Source organism: Xiphophorus couchianus, chromosome 22 (genome assembly GCF_001444195.1).
Source record: "Xiphophorus couchianus chromosome 22, X_couchianus-1.0, whole genome shotgun sequence".
NCBI lineage: Eukaryota > Metazoa > Chordata > Actinopteri > Cyprinodontiformes > Poeciliidae > Xiphophorus > Xiphophorus couchianus.
This window is the reverse complement of record NC_040249.1, coordinates 3,619,564-3,644,265: the sequence shown is the minus strand read 5'-3', so window position 1 is coordinate 3,644,265 and position 24,702 is coordinate 3,619,564. Positions and strand designations below refer to the sequence as shown.

Sequence of the window (24,702 nt, the reverse complement as noted above, 5' to 3'; positions counted from 1 at the left end):
CAAATCTATTACTCTGTTCAAGGTGTCGTTTGGGGTGACCAGCCATTTTTTTTCCCTTCTCCAAATAACATCCTTCAGCCGATTTCTCCATGGGTTGCTGATTGACCGGACGTTCCTACATTAAATCCTGTTTCTTCATCATTCCTTTTACTCTTTTGATTCATGGAAATCATGCCGTATTCTTGTTTTTGTTTTTTTAATTTAAATTAACCGCGTGTGTTTCAGGGTGGTGGTGTTGGAGAGCCGGCCGACGGACAACCCCACAGCCCACAGCAACCTCTACATCCTGGCGGGCCACGAGAACAGCTACTGAGTCCTTCCCCCCCCTGACCCTCGCACTTTCGCCGCAGCGCCGTCTAAACACCCAACCGCTACCGCAGACAAGGGAGCGATGACACGAGCCGGTAGTCACTTTCATCCCAGCACCGCAGCTTAACTCCCCTTCGCCCGCCTGCTTGGTAACGTGACCGGGAGACTAGGAGAATTTGTGAATGCAGATGTTTGCACCCTTTTAAACTGCATCCGTGTGTGTGTGTATGTGAAAGGTGTTAGTTCGGGGAGGGACTTCTCTTGGATTTGTTTATGTCAAAGTAGAGTCTAAACACTCGGCGTGAAGACGCAGCTTCCCACCTTTCCCTGCAAGACTGCACATGGAGTATAGAAACATCCAGAATACACACCAATGCTACACTAGTTCTTCTTGTAATACTACTGCTGTCTGTGCCGAAGCTTCATAGAAGGGCCGTTACGCCCCAGAAATTCACCTCTGACCCCCTTTTGTCTTTCCTCCATTTTTTTTGTTTTTTGTTTTAACGGTCCCTTTATTTATTGTGGCATGGCGTAACTTTATTAACAAGGACGGCTTTCTTCATTTGTCGTAAAATGTTTGTTTTAAAGACCAAAAAAAAAAAAATTCAAAAAAAGAGACCAGACTAAAAACATTTGGTTTTTTTTGCCACTTTCGCTAACGATAAAACCCCAGTACCCGTCACTACACCACACAAGTGCTTATTAAACCCTTATTTAATTCTTTGTAAATACTTTTTTTTTGTTATGGCAAAGTCAAACACTAAAAGAAAAAGTCTGGTTGTGTATATACGTGTGTCAATAGCTGCTCTGTCGAACCTTGGAGACACGAAGAGGAGTCCCAGATTCTCAAATTTCTTGTTTGTTTTGGGTTTTTTTATGTTTGTTTTGTTTTTAACGTGTGGCGAGGTTCGGTTCCCTTCAGGTGGACGGCTTCAGTAATCGGACATTTCCCCGCAAAGATATCCCGACGAACACACGCAGGGTGCGGATGCTCATTTTCATCCCGCATGCATCACTTCCTGCCTCATCACTTGGAGTTCTGCCCCCTTTCAGTTTTTAACGCTGTTTTATTCAGAAATATTGCTCCTATTTTATGTTCTTTTTGTTATTATTATTATTTCCTTTTCTTTTATTGAACCACTGGTATTTGAAATTTGCACAACAAGACGAAATGTGTTTCATAAGCAAATGTGATGTCATGATAGTGTGTGACCGGGTGTGTATGCACAGTGTGTGCCTGTAGATGCAGAGTATGAACATGGAAGTGTGTGGTGTGCCGGTCTGGTTATCAGGATGAGGTCGCTTTGAAGGAGCAGCAACAAATAAATACAACCCAATAAATTCATAATTTACACAGAAATAACTTTTGTTAGTTGATCTCGAAAGGCGACTCGCATCACCGACAACGAAATACGCCCCTCCTTTTTGATATCGACCAGCCCACACCGTCACGCCCAAATACTCTTTTCCGATCTAGCATCGAGGTCTCTGATAAAAAAAAAAAAAAACTACCCACAGCTGAAGTCCACTCTATTTTTTTCCCGGCATACCTCATGACTTCCGATAAACACTCGTAAATTGACGGCGCTTCAGATGTGTATTCACCCATAGGCATGGGCTGGTCACAAGTACGATTGCTATTGTACTTGTTACCATAGACATGTTATTTTTTCACGCTGACTGTCAGCTGGCTGAAGAAAGTCGTTTTTAAAACTTTTCCTTGCTTAAAAAAAAAATACTAGTCTGTTAAAGATATTTCTGGTTACGAGAAACTGTTATCGACGTCCTATGGAAACTAAAGGAGCGCCATGTTTTCAACTCCATCCCTAGACATTTCAAAAATGTTGTAAAATGTTTAGCTTTGTGAAATTCTAATCCTCATCTCTATTTCCAAAGAGAGGCACGCATGACGAGACGTAAAACCCCCTTCGTTTAGCCAATAAACCACTTCCTGCCTCGACAAAGCAGCTGGAAATCCTCTGCTCCCCCCTGCTGGTGTGTTTGGGAGGCTCACTGTTTCTCATAGCCGATGAAACTTGCTGTTTCAACCTTTGGGAGGAGAAATTCTGGGCAGACGTCATCTGTGCTGGCAACTACATACGGATATGGTTAGAAATAACAACTACAGAGTGAAGATTGTCTTTTTCTAGTAGCAGACAAAATATATTTGAAAAAGCTAGAAGTTAAGCAAGTAGATGATTCTAAAATCCTATAAAAAAGTAAAAGCCCCCAAAATGAGAGAAAATAATCTGTATTTGCCTTGACATATGGGGTTTGTTTATTAAAGGAAACTTTCCCCAAGTTCCATTTAATCACAATATTTGGAGAGCTTCTTATTTTCACAGTTATCTTTTATTCTGAAAATGCATAAACTGGAGACACTCATTGAAGAGATGGAAGCCAAACTTATTCTAAAGCCTCAGTTTAATTTACAAAGTTCCTTTTACACTTAAAACCATACATAAAAAAAACAAACAATAAAAAAATCATTCAGTAACATTGGGATTTCTTTTATGTCAGACGAGATATGTATATATATATTTTTTTTAATATATCACTTAAACATGTTCTTAAACCTTGTGGCCATATTTAGATAGTCTACCTCGTGATTTATCTTAGATTTCAGAAGAAATAAAAAGTCCAATCTCAGCTGGTTTGTGTTGAACAAATCATGTCTAAATCTCTTTAAATTCTCAAATAGCTCACAGCACCTACATATTGTCTCATAATTATTATTATTTTTTTGTTTGAATTTATTTCGGTGCACCTGATTTTTTTTTTTTTTTTCTTTTTTCTTTTTAGAAACGCTTGTGGATTTTCTTGACCAAACTGTTTCGGTTGCTTCATGTCGTTTCCTTTTCCGTTTCCTGACTTTTAACCGTACCAGGCATGGGAAAATGTCCATCAAGAGTTCATGTTCGATCGCATTATGCCGTTTCCCCAACTTCCTCCCTCTCATATGGGATCCTATAAATGCTGAAACCAGACGAAGTCTTCAAACAGCCTCTGCTCAACCCGAGTCAAGTATCCTGTAGAATTAATCTGTTTTAAGATGTTTTGGGTACCAGATGTGTGAATTTTCTGGATGCAAGAAGATCTAAGTGGCATAAATATCACCGCGTTGGGATTTCGTTAGTTGGAAGCGTCACCTGCCTGCTGCTCATTAGCTGATCAGTGTTAAGTATTTCAAGTTTTTCCCCCAAACTCCGTTTGATCCTCGTCTCCTTCCCGATGTTGAGCAAAAGAAAAAAAACCACAGCAGGTGACGTCTCCTCTGTCGCCGTCGCATCACTTTTGTTTTTGTTTTGTTTTCATAATGCAATGCAAAACGTTATAAAGTGTAAATAGTGTAAAATAAAAATGGGTTTGTTTTACATACTGTATAATTGCCTATATTTTGTTTCAGAAGTGTAACAGATTTATGAGATGACAGGTTAACACATTAAAAAGAAGGAACTGAAGCCTCCAGCTGTCTTGTGATTTGTTCATTTGCGCTGCCTTAAAATACTGCAAAAGTATTTGTGTGTTTTAAAACTTTGAACGCAACGATGTGTGATCAGGGATAAAGTTGCCCACACTTTTGAGATGATTTTTTGTTTGTTTCACTTCACACTCGTGCACTACTTAGCACTGGTATACTACATTAAATCCTTCTAAAATACATTAACGTTTATGGTTATAACAATACAAAGTAGGCAAAAGTTAAACGATTATGAAAACATCTGTGTGGTACTGTGAATTTGAACAGTTTCAGGTTGCAACGTGCTAATAGATGTTGGCGTCTTTTAGTGTTACAATAATTCAACGATCTGCTGATCTCCAGAAAAATAGCCAGTGAGAACTTTTATTGAGTATATTTCTCTCTCAAGATAAATTTAGTGCAGGAAAAACACAAGAACATTTAAATAAGCACAGTAAGCCCTTACAAACATAAACATTGTAGCTGTTAATATTTCCTGAGTATATTGTAGCAATTCTGGATATATCGTAACTAAGATGAACAGAGGAGTCATGTCTGGAAATTATAGTTTGAGTTAAAAAAAAGAAAACCTACTGATTAAAAGGCTGAAACTGGCATGAATGGGTTAGTTGGACAAAAAGAAAAGCAACAAAAGAAAATTGTAATTGATTACAATCATGGGATGAAAGCGCGAGCTGACTGAAAACAAAATTACAACTCATCATTTTGATGCTATTAAATCAACCTTCAATGTTGCAAAGAACTGAAAACAACATATTTTGTGGTTTAAATAAAAAAAAAAAAAAATCACTGGTATTTGAACTAGTGCTTTCCTTCAGTTTGAAGGTTTGGGGGTAAGACAGAAGAAAACAAAACACAGGTTTCAATTTGCGGAAGGTCGTTGTGTAGCTCATACAATGTTTATACAAAGCAGGAAAATACCCACTAAGCACAAGTTATACAGCTGTGCCACGGTTTATCTCCAGGTGAACCAGTTTGGGAGTTTTCATCGACGTTTCATGTTCACCGTTTTGATTCTCTGGTGTCTTCTCCTTCTTCTCATCAGCAGCCCTGTTTGGAAGACAAAAAAAAAAAAGCTTAATAAAATATCTTCTATCAGGTGCTCATGATGGCACAATATTTATTTATACTTTCACCGACATTATTCGTCCTGTCTTGACATCTTTTCTAATATTTGTTTTGCCCTTTTAAAACTCACACAGTACAGAGTGCATCAGCGGTAAATAACCGTGCCTACTTCTTTTTGAAGAGTTTCTTGAATGAGCTCCTGAAGCCTCCCTTGTCCTTGCGACTCCTCTCGCTGAAGGGGGTGTGATTATTTTCCTCTGTTGTGCTCCTCCACTTTGACTCGTCAGCCCATGACTGGATGCCCGAGTCCTGCTCAGGTTAAAAACGAGGCTTTATTTAGTTTATTCACTCATAAGAAGACACAGGAAGATAAAAACTGATTCTATTTTTCCCCTTTTAACCACCATTGATATCAAAATGTCAATTTGTCTTTAGCATACAGTAGCAGTTGTTACCTGGGTAGCTTCTTCTGTTGCCCTAAACAAACCAAACACCTCCCTGCCTAATGAAGCCCCTTCAAAAAAAGGCTTTTAATACCATTATGATCCTATATTTAGGTTTTTTACATAGGCTAATGTGAAAAACACCAGTAATGTTGTTGGGTTCTAAAGCCTATAGGATCTATGTGGAAAAGTTCAGTTCGGGTTTAAACAATTGAAGTATTGTGTGCTTCATGCTTGTCTCAATTGGAGGTGGTCTTAATCCCAAGAAAACCTCAAAAAGTGACCTTTTCTATTTTTTGCACAATTGTAACTAAGTTTTCACAAATCTTAAATTGTTGTTTAAAAGAATCTTGTGTTCAGTGCAGAAATATTCACTGACCATTAAAGAGACATAAGCTTTTTAACCATTACAGTCCACAATCCTTAGAAGACACCAAAATGGCACGGAACATTGGCACCATCTGCAACTAGCGGTACAGAAATGTTTTCTTTATTTAACACTAGGTGGAGCCAATTCCTATTGACCTAATATACAAATAAGCAACAGAACATTCATTTTGGGTGCAAATGACAGATTACATTGCTGACAGCGTTTGCTTTCCACAAGGTTTAGGAGGGTGTTTTGGGGAATTTTGACTATCCCAGACGCACTGATGTTGGTTGAGAAGTCCTTCCTCTCTGTCTCTGCTCTAATTGGTCTTAAAGACGATGTTGGACTGAGAGGTTAGGACTCTGGATTTGAGACATGGATTTGTACCTCTTTATGGACTTCACCTTCTGTTCTGGTTGAAATAAGAAGGGATAATCCACGAATTGTCCGAAAGCTCTTTGTGAGTTTAAGCATTAAGAAGTCTTTTCACTGGAACTAAAGCATCTGAGTTCATGACCTGGAATCCCATTCCATGAAGCCATCTACTGTTCTTGAGCAAACCTGAAGGTCACATGAAGTTTGCTCATTAGCGCTACAGCTAATGACTGTGGAAAGTAAGGGTGACTTCTGCTTGTGATGCTTACAACATCCAGTAACCCTGGTCTGTGACATTATGGTCTACCGCTTTGTGGCTGACTTACTGTCATTCAATTCTGTGATTTCCTGAGAGCAACCACTTCTTTTACAATTGTTTGTAAAACTGGATGCTAGTTGCATATACACCTGAGGCCACTCTGATTTGGAGGGGTGAATGGTATTTACAATTTTGTCCCCCCTCCCCTCCTTCCTTTCTCTTGCCTGCCCAGGGTTTTGCCACCCTAGATAGAAAGTAATTTCATTCATATCAAAAATCACACCTGACTGCACTTTAATTTGCTCACTTATATTTCTTGTGATACCCACAATGTTGAGCAGTCCGTGAAGATCTGGACTCTGTTTGTCCGTGTTCCCCAGGGGACTGTGGACTTTATGCGACGGGGTGGAACATTTACTGCCCTTACTGCCCTGACGCTCCAGCTTGGCGTGGCTGCCCAGTCCCACTCTCTGGAGGTGGTCTGAAAGTGGTCCCACATCCAGACCACTCACTGTGTTCTCCATCTGCAGGCCATTCAGTGACTTTACAGCAAAGAAGAAGCAGACGTTTATTTATGGGCATGTGCAATGTTGACCGAAAAATCTATCTACTTAGGTGCGCTCACCTTACTCTTACGCTGGCTGGCTTGAAGTGGTCGATGGAGATTGCGTCTTGTCACAGCTTCATCTGGTGACACACAACCCCGGTGTGGCAGTTTGCTGTAACCATTACCTGGGCTTCCTCCATTGCCAAAGACATCTCGGTTTGTCGGCACATTGATTGCCACCGCATGATGAGATCCCTGGGGGACTTTGGGGCACTTCACAAAGGCGATGTCGATGGAGGAGTCTGAGGACGCCGATGAACAGTGATCGAACAGAGATGTGTCGTGAAGGGAGACCCCATCTTCGTCATAGAGACTCTCCATCCCTGGAGGGTCGGGAGGAAGGAGGAACTCCCCGAGGGCATCGGCCAGAGCCGAGCCGGGCTGAACCTGACGAAATTCAGCCGGTCTGGTGGGCACCTGATTGTGCTGACATGATCTCTCAGACATCTCAGTTTCTGGGATACTGCCAAGACCTAGAGGCCAAATATTGGTCAATCAGCTTACTAGACTGCAAAGGCATTCTGGAGAGTTACTCTACTGCAGTGTTTCTCAATTTTAGTTCTCAGGAACCGCTGACCAGCAAGTTTTAGCTGCATCCCTACCGCCACACGCATTACTTGAACAAGTGGGTGAGCAACAAACTTCTGCAGAAGAGATCATGCAATCATTTGAATTAGATGTTCTACATTAGAGACACATCTAAAATATGTAGGGCAGTAGTCCCCCGAGGACCTGAATCGAGAAACACTTCACCCAAGCATCCAAATGGCACAAATTCACTGCTGTCCTATATTTTCTCTATTCCTGGATAATGGGTTTTACTGTGGATCAGTGGATTCTCAAGGTTTTTGAAATGGCTTGGCAAGCCTTTCTGAGGGTAAAGATTTATATCGCATCTGTTATTGAATTTCTCCATTATGAGCAATGTGTTTTTTTTAAGCTAATTTCTTAAATTAAACAAGTTTAATCACTGGTGGTGTCACTGACTTTTGCCACTATGTTGGCCGTTAGTCAAACTTGATAGTGCTCAGATATACTTTTGGTAGATAGTCAGCATGAACGTGGACGGGAAAGCTATGTGAGACATAGAAAACATATTTGACCGGACATCAACTTCTCTCAATTTATTTCATCTTGCTTAACAGAAGGCAGACTAAGTGGACCTGACACAACAGCCAGCAGCTCTTTCGACCACATACCCGTTTGTTTTGGATTCCGTGAGTCCAGATTGTGACTGAAGAACGGCACCTGGGACGGCCACTCTGCGTTATAGCAGCGACCCTGTGGATCTTGACTGTGATCCCAATCCTGGAAGCGGTGGGACTGGATCTGCTCCAGGAGACACTGCTTCCGGCGCTTCACCATGTTAGCATGTTCCCTGTTGAAGGGAAAAGGTCATTAAAATTTGCTTGAAGGATTACCCAGAGATCTGGAATGGGCAGCATGCTTGTAATCTGTTATCATCATATAAGAATGAAAAGCAAAGCAGTTGAAAACACTCACAGTATTGCATTACTGCCAGGATAAGGTGAACTAATGTTAGTTTGAATCCCTCCCTCCACTGTCTTTAACAGCTGCTTCATGTTGGACCTGCTGGTGGAGCAGAGCAGATTGGACAAACAGATTTAACAGGGAATAAATTCAGTGTATTCACCTGGCAGTGCCGGTGTTCTTGCATAAATTGTGCTAGTCCCTCCTTCTCACCCATACATGGGTGGATGATGGATGGATTTGAGATTTAAGATTCGAGATTACTGCATTGATCCCTACAGGGAAATTATTTTGTGCAAGCAACACAAAAATAAGCAAGTAAAAATATAAATAAAAGTATGTTGCACGGCTGGAAAGCGCCAGCCATGTAACATACCACAAACGGTACAACACAATCAGGGGTTTCTGTTTCTATTTTTACTCCATCTTGACGAGTCTTGAAAAGACTTTAATTATGATTATTATTATTATTATTATTGTTGTTTTTTTTGTTTGTTTTTTTCACAAATAGAATAAAAGGCAACACAAATGCAAAACTGTATTTAAGATCATTTGTGTTTTATGTCCAAAAACCATTTCAGATTTTAACAAATCAAGTATCTTACATTTTAAAATGTATTTTTTTAGATAAAATGCAGTTCAGATTCCTAATAATAATAATAATAATAATAACAACAATAATATTGATGATGATTTAGCACTGTAAATTAAATACCAGCTTCAGCTTAATGTTTCAGCTGTGGTGTACTGTCGTACGTTTTTATTTTTTTTTTGTAAAAAGAAACTTGTCTGGAGTTCAGCTGACTGATTACCCCACCACATGTGGCTGTGGCGCCCTGGGTGAGGAGCCATATCCTTTATCTTCCACTGGCTGTGTCGATGCTTTGTGCCGGGCGTTTGCTCTGACCTCTGCACCTCCTTGCAGTTGAGCAGCAGAAGCTCCTGGTTGTGCTGGAGGAGGTGGTGGTGCTGCGCAGTGAAGGACCTGAACTGCTGGATGCAGACCAGCAGCAGGTAGTAATCTGGGTGATCTGCATCTGTCTGTCTGAGCAGGCCCTACAAATACATATATATATAAATATACATAAATATACATGAACATTTTAATCATTCAAACATGCAAAGGGAAAATTCAGTCTGAACCAAATGATGAAAACACAAATTTAAAAGTTTTAGTTTAGTTTATTTCTGTTATGTTGCAGTGGATATAATAGTTAGGTAATAGGTCAAGTGAAAGATGCAGATTAATTATGTGCGTTAAGAAAACAAACTGTGTACATGTGTAAAAATTCCTTAAAATGATTTCTTTCCCCCATTCTTTCATTAAATCCCTTTTGCCAAAAAATACTGGCTTTATTTTGATTTGACCAAGTTCCTGATAAAACGTTTGAGGACCCGTTTTCCACTCTCTGACATCAGTGACCAGATTTTTATTCAAAGATCCTTTTTAACTCATCTTTAGTCAGACCAGAGCACCGAGTTCCAGTCAAACATGCAGTGGATTTTTGCATGTTTCCCTTTTTGACAGTAAGTCTTAGCTGCGGATCTCGTGCTGCGAGCCAAGAAGATTTTATTTGTGTCCTGCAACATTCTTGCTTGTTGGCAGGAAATATACGGGCTGTCACTTTTCCAGTTTGTTTAAACTTAACTATTGCCTCACATGCAATTTTTGGAGGAGCCGCTGCTCATGAAGAGCTGCATGTATCAGCATTATTGAAATGACATGCTCTCTCTTGTCATACCCATTTTGAAGCGTCTCTAGGAAAAATGGAACTGTGTGTCACATTACACCGTGTTCCAAATTATTATGCAAGTGATATTTTCTCAGATTTTCTTAAATGGTCAATGCAAATGATGGTCAGTATAATTTTCAAGTCATGAACTATTACAATATAAGTCAAATTTCACTGATCAAAACTCCCCATGAGAACAGTATTTTTTTTTAAAAATAAAAAAACTCAAAATGCACTGTTCCAAATGATTATGCACAGCAGATTTTCTCAACATTTTATGGATTATAAAGAACTGCAGACAGTCATTCTTTGAATGTGCAGCATTAAGTGGTCACATGTACTAAAATCAAAAGCTATTTCAATCAAAAACATCTTAACAGACAGAGTTACATGTTAACATAGGAGCCCTTCTTTGATATCACACCACAATTCCTGCATCCATTGAACTTGTGAGTTTGTGGAAAGTTTCTGCTTGAATTTCTTTGCAGGATGTCAGAAAACCTTCCCAGAGCTGCTGAGGTCATTTTCACACCTTCAGGGACTCTGAAGGGCCGACCAATGATTCTCTCCCCATGATTTCGGCCCACCACCACCTCCACTACTGCGTCCATCTGGACCATCCAGGGTTGCACAGCAGTCATCAGTGAATGAGCCTGTTTGAAAATTAATCTTCATGTACAGCTGGGCCCATTGTGACCGTTTCTGCTTGTGAGCTCTGGTTAGGGGCCCAGTAGTAGGTTGATGCACCAGAAGCCTCTGGAGGATCCTCCACCTTGAGGTTCCAGAGGCACCAGCAGCTTCAAATAACTGTTTGCTGCTTTGTAAGGGCATTTTAACAGCTGCTCTCTTAATCCCATGAGTTTGTCTAACAGAAATCTTCCTCATTCTGCCTTTATCTGTACAAACCATCTTTGTTCTGAATCAGCCACAAATCTCTTCACAGTACAGAGACGCTTCAGTTTTCGTTAAATATCTAATGTTTTCATATCTTGTCATACGGCACTACACTATCTGATGATTTTCATCAGCAGAGAGATCCTTTCTCTTTCCCATATTGTGGCCTGCTTAATAATGTGGAACATCCTTCTTAAGTAGATTTCCTTTAATTGAGCTCACCAGACAAACTAATCAACCAGCTCTCTGAAATTAATTATAGTGATTCAAAGAGCCCCGACACACAATACCATCTATAAATTTAATAGCACAACAAGAAATATAATCTTTATGACACTTAAATCCAATTTGCTTAATAATTTGTAACACGGTGTATTTTTATTGAGCACATGGCTCTACCTAAAGTAGTAAAGAATATTTTCCCCAAAAAAATGTTAAGCTAGTTTTTGTGAGAAAAAACCCCCAATCAATTTTCCCTAATTTTGGATATTTTTTTTTCCACTTTATGAATGTATATGAATGTACCTAAATTGAAATGAGACAATTTTCTGCATTTTTAATATAAGACTAATTTAACTAAAATGAACTAACATTGTAGATCCCACCTGTAACAGCAGCAGATATTCTGGGATCCTCTGGACCGGCTGGAGGAGCAGGGTGTAAAGCGAAGGTCTGGATTCATCGCCCAGAACGTCACGCTGGCGGTGGCAGGAAACGGCCAACCAGGTCAAGAGGAAAACAAGTTAGTGTTTTACATAATTCAATCACTACAGAAGCACTCGAAGGTGTTTGAAATTGTTTTGTTTTTTTCTTAATCTTACATCCACAAAAGCAGCGGACTTCATGGAGCTGGACGCCAGCATGGTGACAACGGACAGACAATCGGGAAGCTCTTTCAGATAGGAGACGTAGAAGTCCAGGAAATCACTCTGAGCGGAGAAAATCTTTTCATTTGTTCAACTCATGTGATTTTTACCCCCTTCAGCCACACGTTTGGTTGTAAACTGCTAGAAATTGCGGTTTTCCATCACATGTATAACACTTGTTATAAATGTTCAGAAAAATAATAATGTTACCAGGAGAAGCCTTAATTATTTCTGCCAATCCAGGTGATCAACAACAGAAAAATCATCAAAAGTGAGGAGTGTGCGTAAACCACGAGTGAGAATTAATCAGAGATGTAGTTGAGAGGAACAAAAACACTAGAGGAGCTGCTGAGACCAAAGCATGTTCAAGCATACAAATGGACTATTCAAAGTAATGAAACAAATTCAACTGGGAATCAGAGAACCGTTCTGTCTGTAGATTTTCAAAGATGACAGCGACACACCCCTACAGACTAGCAGCTGTTCTGACACTGAACACAAAGGCATGCCACACCTTTAAGATCATCTGATCGCTTTAAATTTGAACTTATTTCATGATAACTTTTCATTTTATTTCTAAAGCTACATATTAGGAGATTAAAATTACAGTTCTGGATTTGGCGGTTTGGTTAAAAAGTTACCAAGTAGCAAATATTATTTGAGAAAGCTTATTTGTAAAACATTTTTACATTTTTTCCCCCCCACTTCACAATTACAGACGATGCTGATTTACGTTGGTCCATCACAAAATATTCCAGTGAAATACATTGTTGTTTGTTGTAACGTGACAAAGTGAGGAAAATCAGTCAGTAAAGCTGATAGGTTTATTTTGTCATAACCTGCAAAGAATCAGCCAGAGACAGAGATTAGGTTTCTTTTAGAAGAATAATATGAGAGTAATAATATAAAAAGAATAATATGAAAACATAACAAGAGAAGTTAAGTAAATATAAAAAGAAGAATAATATGAGAGTAATAATATGAAAAGAATAATATGAAAACATAACTTGTAAAATAAACTCATAAGTAAATGAACAGGAGGATAATTTTTCTAACAAAAGCCTTTTGCGTGGCTCTATAATATCTACTAAAACAACACACATCACGTCAGACTTCTCTTAAAAAACAGAAAGATTAACAAATAATGTTTTCCCACATTATTCTGTAGAGTCTAATTCCGTGCTTACCTCTTTGCTAGTGAGCCTCATGAACACATCTCCCATGATGCCTTGCCACTGACACCTGAGCACGCGCTCCTGCAGAGTGTGAAGGAGCTCCAGGTGCTGCTGGATCAAAAACCTCAAGGAGCTGGGGAAAGGACTGCAAGCAGAGGGGAAAAACAGGGGGAATATTTCAAAGAGTAACAGTTTCCTTCAAATGTGATCATTCAGAAATACGTGAGGTTAAAGTCATTTATTAAATCTGGCGTGGACCAGACATCGACGTCCAGGAGGCCCTTATAGGCCGAGGCGGGAACAAGCTGTCTTTTCGGCGGCTCGCGCGACAAACGGCAACGTGTTCAGCAGGTTAAAGCGAAAGCAGCCATTTTTAAACACAATTTGTCCGAGTCCAGCGGCGGCTGCATTTCATTTGGGTCTTCTCCTCATTGGTAGCACGTGTGTGCTGCAGCAATTACAATAACAAGCACTGTCTCGGTAGTGTTTATGACCTTCTCTTATTTGATTTATCTATTTCCTGTTGTTCCATCACCGTAAGCCTTCAAATTAGCTCAGAGGGCCAGTTTGGGAATGTGAAGCTCCTCTCAACAAAACCCTGCTTTTATCTTGTTAAATGTTCGATCCGTTCCTCTTTATTCGGTAAGTGTCCCTCCCGTTAACGTTAAATGATTATTATTATTTTTTTTTTTTAGAGGAGTGTGCTACCGTTTGTCCTTCGTAGTCGGGGCCTCGGCTCCGTTGAAGGAGATGTTGGCCTTCAGTAGCAGAGACAGATGGGACACGTAGACTCTCTCCGACTCCAGCAGCTCCAGCGCGGCCCGCTGTCGCTTATCTGCACGTATAAAAACACAAAATGTAACTATAGTCACATTTACTCTGTAACCTCAAGGACTTGTTCCGTTTCAGAGTGCTGCTACTCAAGATTCCCAACACGACAGAAGGAAGTCTAAAAATACCAAATACATGGTGAGATAATTTGAAAGAATCTCCCCATCTAAATAATAATAATAAAAAAACTGATTTAGAAATGACACAACAGCAGCAGCAGCAGCAACTTTCATTAAGTTTAGAATTTATGACACAGGTACTTTACCTACTTTTACATTGATATTAGTTACAAACAATTCAGCTCGGTTTTTAAATGATTATTTAGTTTATCACTAGCTTTTGAGTTCATTATTTAGTCATTAATTGTACACATTACCAATTTATAAAATTGTTCCATTATTATTTTAGTTATTATTATTTCAATTGCTATTATTGCTATTATTTATTTATATGCCTTTGTTGAGTTTCACTTTAAATATTTAACTGTAACCTTCAGATTTTATCAGACATGGTAATTTTTTTTTTTGCATTTTTTTACATTTAGTTTTAGGTAAACATTTTAAAATGGAAAGCTAAAAGCTATTGGCTTTAGTTTTAACTTTATTGAGTGTTTATTCATTATTATTCATGGTTTTTAAACGACCATTTCTTGTATTCTTCTGTGGAAAACACTTTGTTTTCCCCATTTGTATGTAAAAGCAGAAGAAAGATCTTAAAACAGGAATAGGTGATTTCACCTACAGCTTTTTATTTATTTTCTTTTTGCCCTCAGAACATGAGGGCACTGCTTATGACAGGCTAACTTGTTTGTGATTAATAATAGTTTGTAGACGTTTTACAGAGATTTTTCTTACTGTTTTCAGTCTGATTGTTGGAGATTTCCATCTGGTCTCTGTTGTTCGTCTTGTCTCCCCATGACGGAGATTTCTGCTGCTGCTGCTGAGCCTCCTGGTCACAAGTGGCGGCTGTGACATGTAAACGTGAGCATGAGTAAAAGGAAAATATACATATCTATGCAAAATACTTCCCTCGTGTCTTTATGGCTTGCTGTAAAGGAGCCAGACTTTATCTCAGTATTTCTCCAGGCTTTTGTTGGGTGATTTTCATTTTTTGACAGTTCTTTCAGTCCTTATAGCTCCAGTTCCAGACCATTACAGTTTTACTGTTTGTTAAGTAACCTAACTCTAAAAATTATATTCCAGTTATACCTGACATAGAAAAAAAAAAGGGATTTTTCCACCAACTAAGTAATTTTAAGAACTACTTCAGGGTTCTTCAAGAAACTCTGCACTTTTCCAAGCCCATATTTCTAGATTTAAAAAAAAAAAAAAAGTGTAATAATTTGAACATTTGGGTACAAAACCTCTACCTCAGATTTTACAAATCATGAATCAACTCGAAGCTGAAGTTCAGTAATGTGTTGTAATGTGTTCAGTAATGTTTTACAACTTTGCCTGATCATATTTATCAATATACATCAGTACTTTTTTAAAAAATATATGGGTTTTTTTTTTGACAATTTGTTTGACCCAGTTTCAAACACTCATTCTGTCAGAAAGCTTGAGGGTCAACACTACCAAGCATGGATGAACTTTTGCCCAGGCAAACAGACTCGCTTTGTGTAGACGTGTTGCTCCTCTGCGGCGACTCGCCCTGAGGCAGAGTCGGGGAAAAGCTCTGATAAACGCTGAGCTCTGATTGGCTGGGTGTGCAGATGTGCTCCTCCCCGGACAATGCCAGCACGTCTGACCTGGAGCTCTTCCTGCTGCTGGACCTGTAGGTCAGCATAAGCGTAGAAGGTCAGGTTTAGATGAAAGGATGACAGGAAAATGATCTCCACATGAATCAGGAGGTACATTGCGTTGTTGCACCCTTACCTGTGTGGAAGTGGGATTATATCCTTGTTGCTTTCAATCTGCAGCAGCTCCATCCTCCTCTGCGCCTCCCTTTGTCTGTTGGACATATCTCTAATGTGGAACAATGCCACATTCAGCTCCTCCTGTGAACAGATGTCAGGTAGAAATGGGACTGGCACGGTTGACTAATTATGTGTTCTGTAGATACAAAGACGCACGCGCTGGGAACGCGTACCGGGTGAAATACGGAGAGCCCACTCGACCCCTCTTTTGACTGCGGGATGGTTTTAAACTTTGTACGAGTTTCAGACACACATTCCCGCCTTTTGAATCTACAGCGGCAATCATTTTCACCCTGAACTGAATTAGTTTTCAGTTCGTGCTCTAAATCATGTTACAGAATCCTGTCTGCGGCTCCAAAAATAGAACCTGCACACGTTTCTGTTTTACTCAGTCTTGCACCTTAAATGTGTTGAGCGAGTTCTTGAGGCCCATTATCTTATCATCCACTTCAGTCTGATGTGCTTGGAGCTTCTCCTCCAAAACGTGGTCCCTCTGATGCAGATCGGCCAGCTCGGCCACAGCCGCGCGGAGCCCCTCGCGCAGCTCCACCAGCAGGCCCTGCACCTGGATCACATGGAGAAAGGTTAACGTCATCTTCCCAGGGTCAGTTTAAAGGAAGAGTCACCGTAAAACAAGCAATAGTAGTAACGATTAGTAATTAAATCAAGTGTCTGTGTGTATAAATGATGGAAAAGTTCTTATTCTGTGATTAAACTGTACTAACTAACAACATTTCAGTGAATATAAAGAAACACTTTTTTTCAAGCACTGTGCATAAAAGTGCACAGTGTTTTTATGCACACCTACCTACATCACCTACACTGCCTTTGGTGATGTAGATAGTGTTTGGCCTTCTGCTCAGAGCGTCACAGTCTGGGGGCGAGCCACCAGGCAGGAAAAATAGAAGGTTTTCTAAACATAGTGACAAAGTATAAAGTAAGCAACAGTGTTTCTTTCTTCCTGACCACACCCCTTCCACTCTTCCTCACACTTAACTCGGCCTCTGAATGTTCTTGGCTCCGCCCACTTTGCTGAGATTCTTCAAAATTTGCCATGGGAGGGGCTTAGCTTTCACAGGGGGGGTTAGTTTCACTTTAAGGACTGACTTTTAACACCTGTGAGCACCTCATGAGTTGATACCATGGAAGTTGGTGTCTGATTGAAAGCACTACACTTGAAGGTTAATTCAATTAAAGACCCGATATCTTATGTTTACACTTTTCAGAGCGGCTATAGATTGACCAGGAATTGAAAATAGCCCAGAAATTATTCTACCTTCTTGACAGATTCTTTACAACAGTTTGTGAAACATGTTTACTATCAGTGAGAAATGTGAGTTCCTAGTTTTTATCAATTTATTTTTATCAATATATTTGAAATCAGTGGTGTTAGTTCCTGACATCTCCGTTACTTTAGAAATTGTGTGTGTACAAGGGGCAGCCAAAGTGGAGGCTGCCCGATGGCGGCGTTTATGCAAGGACCGCCACTGGTCCCAGTGATTTGAAAAATCTTTTTGATTTGATGACGAGTTGTTTAGATTTTATGGTTCTATTTTGTAAAGTACATTCTCAGTGTTTTTGATTTCTTTGAAAAAAAAACAGTTAGTTTTTTTTCCCCTCTGTTTATTTCACAATTCACAACCTCTGTAACCGAGTAACTGTGTTTGCTAGAGTTTCGTGGAGTTTCCCTCTGGAGTCTACGGGTCATTCAGGTTTTATCTGTTCTCATTCAGTCTTTCCAGTGAAGGACTTTAAGTATGAACAGCCTTCCTTCATTTAAAGCCAACGTTTCCAACGCTTATCCTATATCAGCACCAGCCTCTGTCCACTCGGGTCTTCTCCTGTGGTTTCATTCTTAGTTTTCTCATGTGTCACTGATTGAATTTATTTGATGGGGATAAGTGAATCAGCTCATGGGAACATTATGTGGGCCAGGCAGCTCTCTTTCCTTCCTTCCTTCTATCTTTCCATCTCTGTGTTGTTCTTGCTCTCAGTCATGTGAAAGGCATCAGGCAGGAGGCTCAATAGAGCGTCTGTCCTGCTCGCCTTTGGTTCTTCCTTCTGAGAGCTGACACTGATCTTTAACATCCCAGTACCTGGAGGCCGAGGATCGGATGAGTTTTCAGGAAGTTCTCTTTATGTCTCTGTTTGTGTTTTTGTCTTTGGCTAACATAAAGTTTAGTTTCTCTATATTGGCAGTACCCATAAACACTAACCAGTAGGCTTCAGTTCATTCTTCCTTCCACTGTAATGCAAAGGTAACAAAGTTTTCTTTTACCCCACTTCGTGGTTGGTGGCTAAGTCTTAGATTAATGGTTTTATATATTCATTTATGACAAGAAACACCAGCATAGATTGTGTTTTCTTTAAAAATTATGTTGTGGTATCTTAAAAACGGCAGAATTTTCTTGGCCTTCGGTTTTTAGAAGAAAAAAAAACAAAACAGTTCAGCTATCCAATAACGTCACTACTGTTTCCAACCTCGGAGCCACAGGGCAAGAATGGCAACAGATTGACTTTTTTTTTGCAACTTGTGAAAAAATGCGTGCTTTGGGTGCACAGATGGTCACCTCTGATGCTCTCAATTGTTTCCTGTCAGAAGATCCTCAGTCGACAAAAGTAGGAATGTAACGAAGGTTTACTTGAACAGATTTCGAACCTTCTCTACTAGATAAAACACAGTAAGTGATTATTTTAAAGTAATCTGAGGCTACGGTAAGCTTTAAAGAAATACCTGACTCTCTTCTGACTTGTGACACAACTATTTTTTTTTTTTTACTTATTTACCTCAGAAATCTCCTGGGGACGTTCCTCCACACCTTCTGTTGTATCTGCAAGAAGGAAAATTATGTAAATCAGCAGCAAAATACCAAGAATTGGAGGTGTATCATGAAATTCTATTGACACCCATCAGGATCAGAATTAATAATACACTTAATGTGAACCCAGGATCTTATTTTCTACATTCTGGCAAAAAAAATATAACATCTGAAATCACATTATGGCCTCAGCGATAGATTCACTTTTTTTAAATGGATTTCTAAGCATGAGAATAACTTTGAAGTACATTTCCCTCAAAGTCCACAGTTATCACTTTCTGATAAAGAGTACTGTTTTGATTTAAGCACCGTATTACTCTGTTAGTGCCTGTGCATGCAGCTCAGTGCTCCATGAAGCACCAACCTTCTGAGATCACAGGCCAAATCACATTGATATCGTCTTTAAACAATCAATTAACTGATTGTTGGTCAATTCCACACATTTATCAACCGCAATACAGCAAATGTATCGCTTATTAAAGCAGACCAACATATTATGGATTTTAATGTGGTAAAATTGCTTACCCTAGACCAGGGGTCTCAAACTCCAGGCCTCGAGGGCCGCAGTCCTGCAGTTTTTAGATGTGCCACAGGTACAAAACAATGGAATGAAATGGCTTAATTACCTCCTTCTTGTGTAGATCAGTTTTCCAGAGCCTTAATGACCTAATTATTCTATTCAGGTGTGGTGCAGCAGAGGCACATCTAAAAGTTGCAGGACTGCGGCCCTCAAGGACTGGAGTTTGAGACCCCTGCCCTAGACCCACTTGCAGAACAAGTCAGAGTCGGGCCGGGGGGGCGGGGCTAATGACTGGGCCCTTTATACCCAAATAATAAAGCTCATGATAATTTAACTTTACAACAGACGTGCCCACAACAGCGGATCTTACAAGTTTCACCACCACAGAGAGCGACTGTGTCATTCTGAAATCCATCTGACATGAAGTACAACAAACCAAGAGAACAACAGAAGCATCAGGCTGCTGGTCACTAATGATGGAACAACACAAATTCAAATCAGTTCAGAACCGCGGATAGCTTCGGTATTGTAAAGTTTTTTTAGCAACCATGAACCAATAATGACTGGGGCAGCCTACTATATAATCTACTGGAGCACCATTCTATATAAGCCTACATACACCATGTTCAACAGGAGATGGCCCGCTTTCTCCAGCTCTCATCAGACGTGGTAAAGGCTTGGATCCCTGGAATCATATTCTGCCTCCCATCCGGGCCCCTCTACGCCCCAGTGGGGGTTCCGCCGCACCCCCCCGAAGCTCCGCCCCTGCTAGACCATGATGGATATTTTATCCCACAAAAGTTGAGATAGTTCGCTTCACCAGTCATGGGAAAGGAGTCTAGATCCCTGACTGTTAGCGCACAAGTATATTCTTGATGTTTTTTAATATGCCACTTATTAGTCAAAAGCATTTTTCTTACTTCCAAGAAATGTAATTGTCAACGACGAGTCTGCGACTTCCAACTAAATCAAAAAGTAATGGATTTTATGTGCAAATGCAAAGCATTTTTGGACGGATCGCCGCACAATGCTGCCGTTTGTCGCCTAAAATGCCACAGCACAGTTTGGGGCTACTGTCAAAACTGCAGAGGGTCATCTCAAATACGCATGACACATATTTCATCATGCATAATTGGCTAAGCCCGCTGGCACAACATACTGCATGTCTCTGAGCGAGCTAAAGAAAGCGTATCAAGTGTTCAACAATCGAGCCTTTCTGTCTGTGGGAACGTGGCGTGTCAAATTTCCTGTGGCAACTCGGGGTCGTGTGCTTCACTTCAGCTTCAGCTGCGGAAAATTGGCATCAAGATGTCGCATCGTGCCACTGTCCTGAAACAACCTGGGGATTTCAAATAAATATCTAAAAAAAAAATGTTCTTGGTGATCCAGTACGCAGGAACATGTGATTTTATTTTAAAAGAGCTGTGTTTTTTAAATGTTGCAGAGATTTAAAAGATCCATTTTTTAAAGTGTCCTGGACAGGGATGCAAATGAACTAAAGATCAGTTACAACAACAATCGTAGCACACACATACGTTTTCAGCTTTTGTGCTCAAATAAGTTAAGCAAAACATCTAAAGGCAGATTGCTCTTCCCGTAAGTCTTTTAAAAATCCTCAGCAAAACTCTTCTTTTTCATGTCAATGTCTATGAGACACAGTGAATTTAAATGTTTTTTGTTTTCTAAAGTCTGTACAGACACTAAGAAGGAAATCTGTAAATGGTGTCAAGTTAATTAGCTTAGTTTTCTAATCTAATGAGATTTGATTCCTGTGAGTTTAAAACAAGTTTTATACCAATGCAATTTAATTGAACATTACAAGCCACATGCAGCTGAGTGAGAACCAGGCCTACTGCACATAGCGAACTCTAAATAACATTATCATCAGCATTTAAATGGAAAAATGAGTAAACATTACTGTAATAATGAAATGAAGTGTTCCAATGACACATACCTGAGGGACACATTTTGCTGCAGTAAGTGAACCGGAAGTGAAGTTTGTTGGCAAAAGGTAATTATCAAAAGCTGTATGTGAGATGCCAATGCTTATAAGTCTCCTTTACTTGCAGTGAAGGTCATTTTGATCTTAGTTTTCAACATTATATTCACAAATTTCTTTTTGTAAAGTTAAAACAAGCAAACTAATAAAAGCTCATTTGTATATAGAAATGTCAAAAATGTTTTATTCATACGCGTAATCTTGTAAAACAGCTTTTGAAAGATGCAAGAAGGAGCTTGGTAACGGCAGACATGGCTAACACATGCCACAGAAAGAACAGAATCCTTTAGCTTGCAATAATTCGTAAATGTTTTAAATCAGAAGATGCAAAACGGCCATAAGGCACAAAAAACAGTCAAGCAAATTGACCTCTTGGTGATATGAAAAGCTGACCCAGTTGCATAATGTATCTGTATCTTCTTTAGTTCTGGGCTCCTGTTTACTTGAATTGGAACCTTTCCAAAGGATCCACGTTGTTTATGTTTCATATTTGTGCCCGGCATTCAAAATCCGACAGTGATTGCATAAAGTTTCCGCCATGTTGGACAAAAAAAGCCTACAAGTTTGCTGTATTGTCTTGTTTTTCTTACAAACTGCAAATTCTCATAATAAGTTTGTTTTGTTTCAATTATGAAGAAAAAAAATTGAATATTGTCTCACATCCTCTTATCTCCAACATCACAAGAAAATATTTTATATGTTTTAAATTTGCCTTTAATGCACTGGACTTAAAATCCATCCATTTTCTTTACACTCTTGTCCCTAGTGGGGTCCGGAGGGGTCCTGGTGTCTATCTCCAGCTAACGTTTCGGGTGAGAGGCGGGTTCACCCTGGACAGGTTGCCAGTCTGTCGCAGGGCGGATTGAAAATCCAAACTATGGAAATAAGTAGATGTATCTCTTTGCAGCTTTGTGATTGGACACTCTGAGTTGTCATTGCTTGCTAAATGGAGAAATATTTTACCAAAGAATACCAACAACTTCACACCCTGGAAACAAAAGTTACATGTCAGATAACTCTCAAAGCAAGATTTAAGAAATACTTAATATCTGAATAAAATCTTGTGTATTGTAGCAACTCTCAAATATGAGCAGTGTCTATAAAGACATTTTTTAAAATTACTTTACATTATTTCAACTTTCTAATTTTAAAAGCGAGATAATCTAATAAAACTTGGCACGAAAGAAGTCAGAGGACTTCTTTTCTAGCGTATTAAGGTTCATGGCCTGAAGAGTCCATTATTTGAAGCCATGAAGATTCAATTATACGTATAGCCAACCTGGGTTGTGAGAAGTTGCGACTGACGTGTGTATATAAGTTTCTACCTTCGGGCAGATTTTCAACCTTCTCCTCGGCTTCTGTTCCGTCATTCTCCATCTTCAGGTAGTCCTTTTGAGCCCAGTCCAGCTCGGTTCGCACGGTTCTGAGGTACCTTGTCCAGCCCCAAATCTGACTTCAGCCCGTTCCTCGCCAGTCTTCTTCTCTTCTGAGGAAGTCTATCATCTGCTGCAATCTCTCAGTTTCTCCTTACTGAAGCATGTGAGTCCTGTGATTCCCCGTTCTGTACAAAAAGCTCCTTGTCTTCGGCCGGTTGAATGGATAGAGGGTAAGAAGATCAGAAGTGGAGAGGGAGACGTTTGTTCATCATACACTCGTAGACTGTGTAGCTATGTCATTGGACATAAGGAGGCGTGTCTGGTTGTTAGTGAGGATGATTTACACAGGAGTGTTATCGCCGCGGCCTTGAGAAGTGCCAGTTGAAGGTTGAATTAAGCTGTAGTGTCGGAAGAATGATGGATGTGGTGGTAACGCAACGCTCTGCCAACACAATCTGCTGAACCATGGAGGAAAAGAAGTCCACCTGCCGCATCACAGCATTAAGTTCAATGGCAATCGGGCCCTGCACAGGACAGTGAGGGGAGCTGAACAGGTCATCAAAAACAGAACCAGCAGATTGATGATTGAAATGCAAATCAGCTGCTGACCACTTATGTACTTTGCATAATTGCACTTGTTTTTTGTGTGTGTGTGTTTCATAATTTACTAATCTGTTAAAGATGCCAATCAAACACTGTCTTGTTTGATTTTATGCAATGGATTACACAAGATGCATTATGCAATGATTTGAGGAGAATTAGAGATCACGTGTTCTTTGTTGACCTTCTCTTCTGCTCAATCATCAGACTAATTATTGCGACTGCACAATTTGACTAAAAATGATATTTGCAGGGGCCTTCTAGAACTAGCCCAGCCTCTTAAAGATGTTTATATTTTGTCATATTACCACCAAAACGTGTATATATTTTACTAGGATTTAATGTGATCGCTTTATAATCTCACAATGAAAATCTAGGATGTGTGTTTTTTTTCCTTTACAAATAAAATCTGAACGTGTTCAGGCCCCCTGAGTCAACACTCAGTTGCATTTTGCTGCAGTTGCAAGTCTTTTACAGTCTGCTTGTCCCTGTTTCTGAACTGTTATGGTTGCCAATTCCTCTTTGCAAAGAATATTTGGAGAATGTGCGAGCAGTGACTTTCAATTCTCGCCACAGATTCCTCATTTTATGTTCCTAGATGCTAACCACAGTTTTGAAGCTCTGGCTCAAAGGTGACCCTTCTGCCCCAGTCATGCGTCTTGACATATGACATGATGCTGCCACTGCCATGTTTCACAGTGGACATGGTGTGCTGCTTACCATGATGCGCAGTGATAGTCCCCCCCACATGAGGTTACATAAGCGAAAAAGTTTAGTTTTGCTGTCACATGATGAAAATAAGTGGGAGCACATGGCTTGTGGTAAACTGTAACCATGACGTCTTACCAACCTCTCCAATTAATACTCTGCAGCCCAGGACTTTCACATTAGAAGATTTTAGATTGACCCTGGAGTTTACATGTGAATTTATTTCCATGTGTTTGGTCATTGAATAACCGGTGAGGATTTCTTACCCCACAGCTGTCTCTCCACTTTTTTTCATCGCGTTTCTGTCCATCTCTGCTCTTTTTTACTGGATGTGTCTTCCTGATTTTTCCACCCATTTCTCGGTGGTTTGGACAAAAAGGCCCCGAGACATCACAGCTGCTCCTCATCTTCACAAAAAAACCCTGTGTTTTGAGGTTACATAATTCCCAACACGTCATTTGATTCTGCCGTTACGTGTGAGTTTGCAAGAGAAGAATGCACTCTTCATTTATCTCTATACAAAAAAACCCAACAAAACAAAACTTGTGTTTCTTACCAGTAACTGAGTTCAGAGAAAATGTCATGTGGATTTTGTGCCTGTGGAGCTGAAAAATATTGATTTATTTTCAGTAAATGGAAATTTTAAAGTTCATCTGCAAGCACTCTCCTGCTTAATGCTTTTTTTAAAACCTCATTCTCTTCAGTCCGTTTTTTTGGATATAGGGAAAAAGAAATAAATCCACCTTTTATGTGTTTTCAGCTAAAAAGGATCCCATAAAGCAGAGGAAGGTGAATCATGTTGTGTCCCATGATGTTATAGTGCAATCCCTCTCAGATATTGTGACGACCCCTGCTGTGCG

The 24,702-nt window shown here is 39.8% G+C and overlaps 2 protein-coding genes across 14 annotated transcripts in view; one reads left to right on the top strand and one right to left on the bottom strand.

Annotated features, from left to right (window-relative positions):
* The window catches only part of LOC114138308 (mitogen-activated protein kinase kinase kinase kinase 3), a 52,266-nt gene extending 48,496 nt beyond the window's left edge, over window positions 1-3,770 (top strand). For all 8 annotated transcript variants that reach the window (XM_028007499.1, XM_028007497.1, XM_028007498.1 and 5 more), the window contains one exon: window positions 226-3,770. In XM_028007499.1, the coding sequence (XP_027863300.1) occupies window positions 226-313 (88 nt within the window). In that variant the 3' untranslated portion in view covers window positions 314-3,770. The remainder of the gene's footprint in view (window positions 1-225) is intronic.
* Window positions 3,771-3,884: 114 nt separating this feature from the next.
* On the bottom strand, window positions 3,885-22,801 carry arhgef33 (Rho guanine nucleotide exchange factor (GEF) 33). 6 transcript variants are annotated; one of them, XM_028007503.1, is made up of 17 exons: window positions 22,438-22,797; window positions 18,608-18,651; window positions 16,221-16,385; window positions 15,780-15,901; window positions 15,480-15,676; window positions 14,757-14,867; window positions 13,780-13,906; window positions 13,084-13,216; window positions 11,852-11,959; window positions 11,636-11,728; window positions 9,311-9,459; window positions 8,416-8,523; window positions 8,112-8,290; window positions 6,931-7,385; window positions 6,635-6,847; window positions 5,028-5,167; window positions 3,885-4,840 (listed from the first exon to the last, which is right to left on the bottom strand). In XM_028007503.1, exons 1-17 carry the CDS (start codon window positions 22,526-22,528, stop codon window positions 4,726-4,728), a joined length of 2,550 nt encoding a protein of 849 aa, XP_027863304.1. In that variant the 5' UTR covers window positions 22,529-22,797; the 3' UTR covers window positions 3,885-4,725. The 6 variants fall into 6 exon arrangements, with proteins under 6 accessions (XP_027863304.1, XP_027863305.1, XP_027863306.1 ...); XM_028007504.1 differs by having other exon boundaries at window positions 8,416-8,505; XM_028007505.1 differs by having other exon boundaries at window positions 8,416-8,502.
* Between the last annotated feature and the right edge of the window lie 1,901 nt (window positions 22,802-24,702).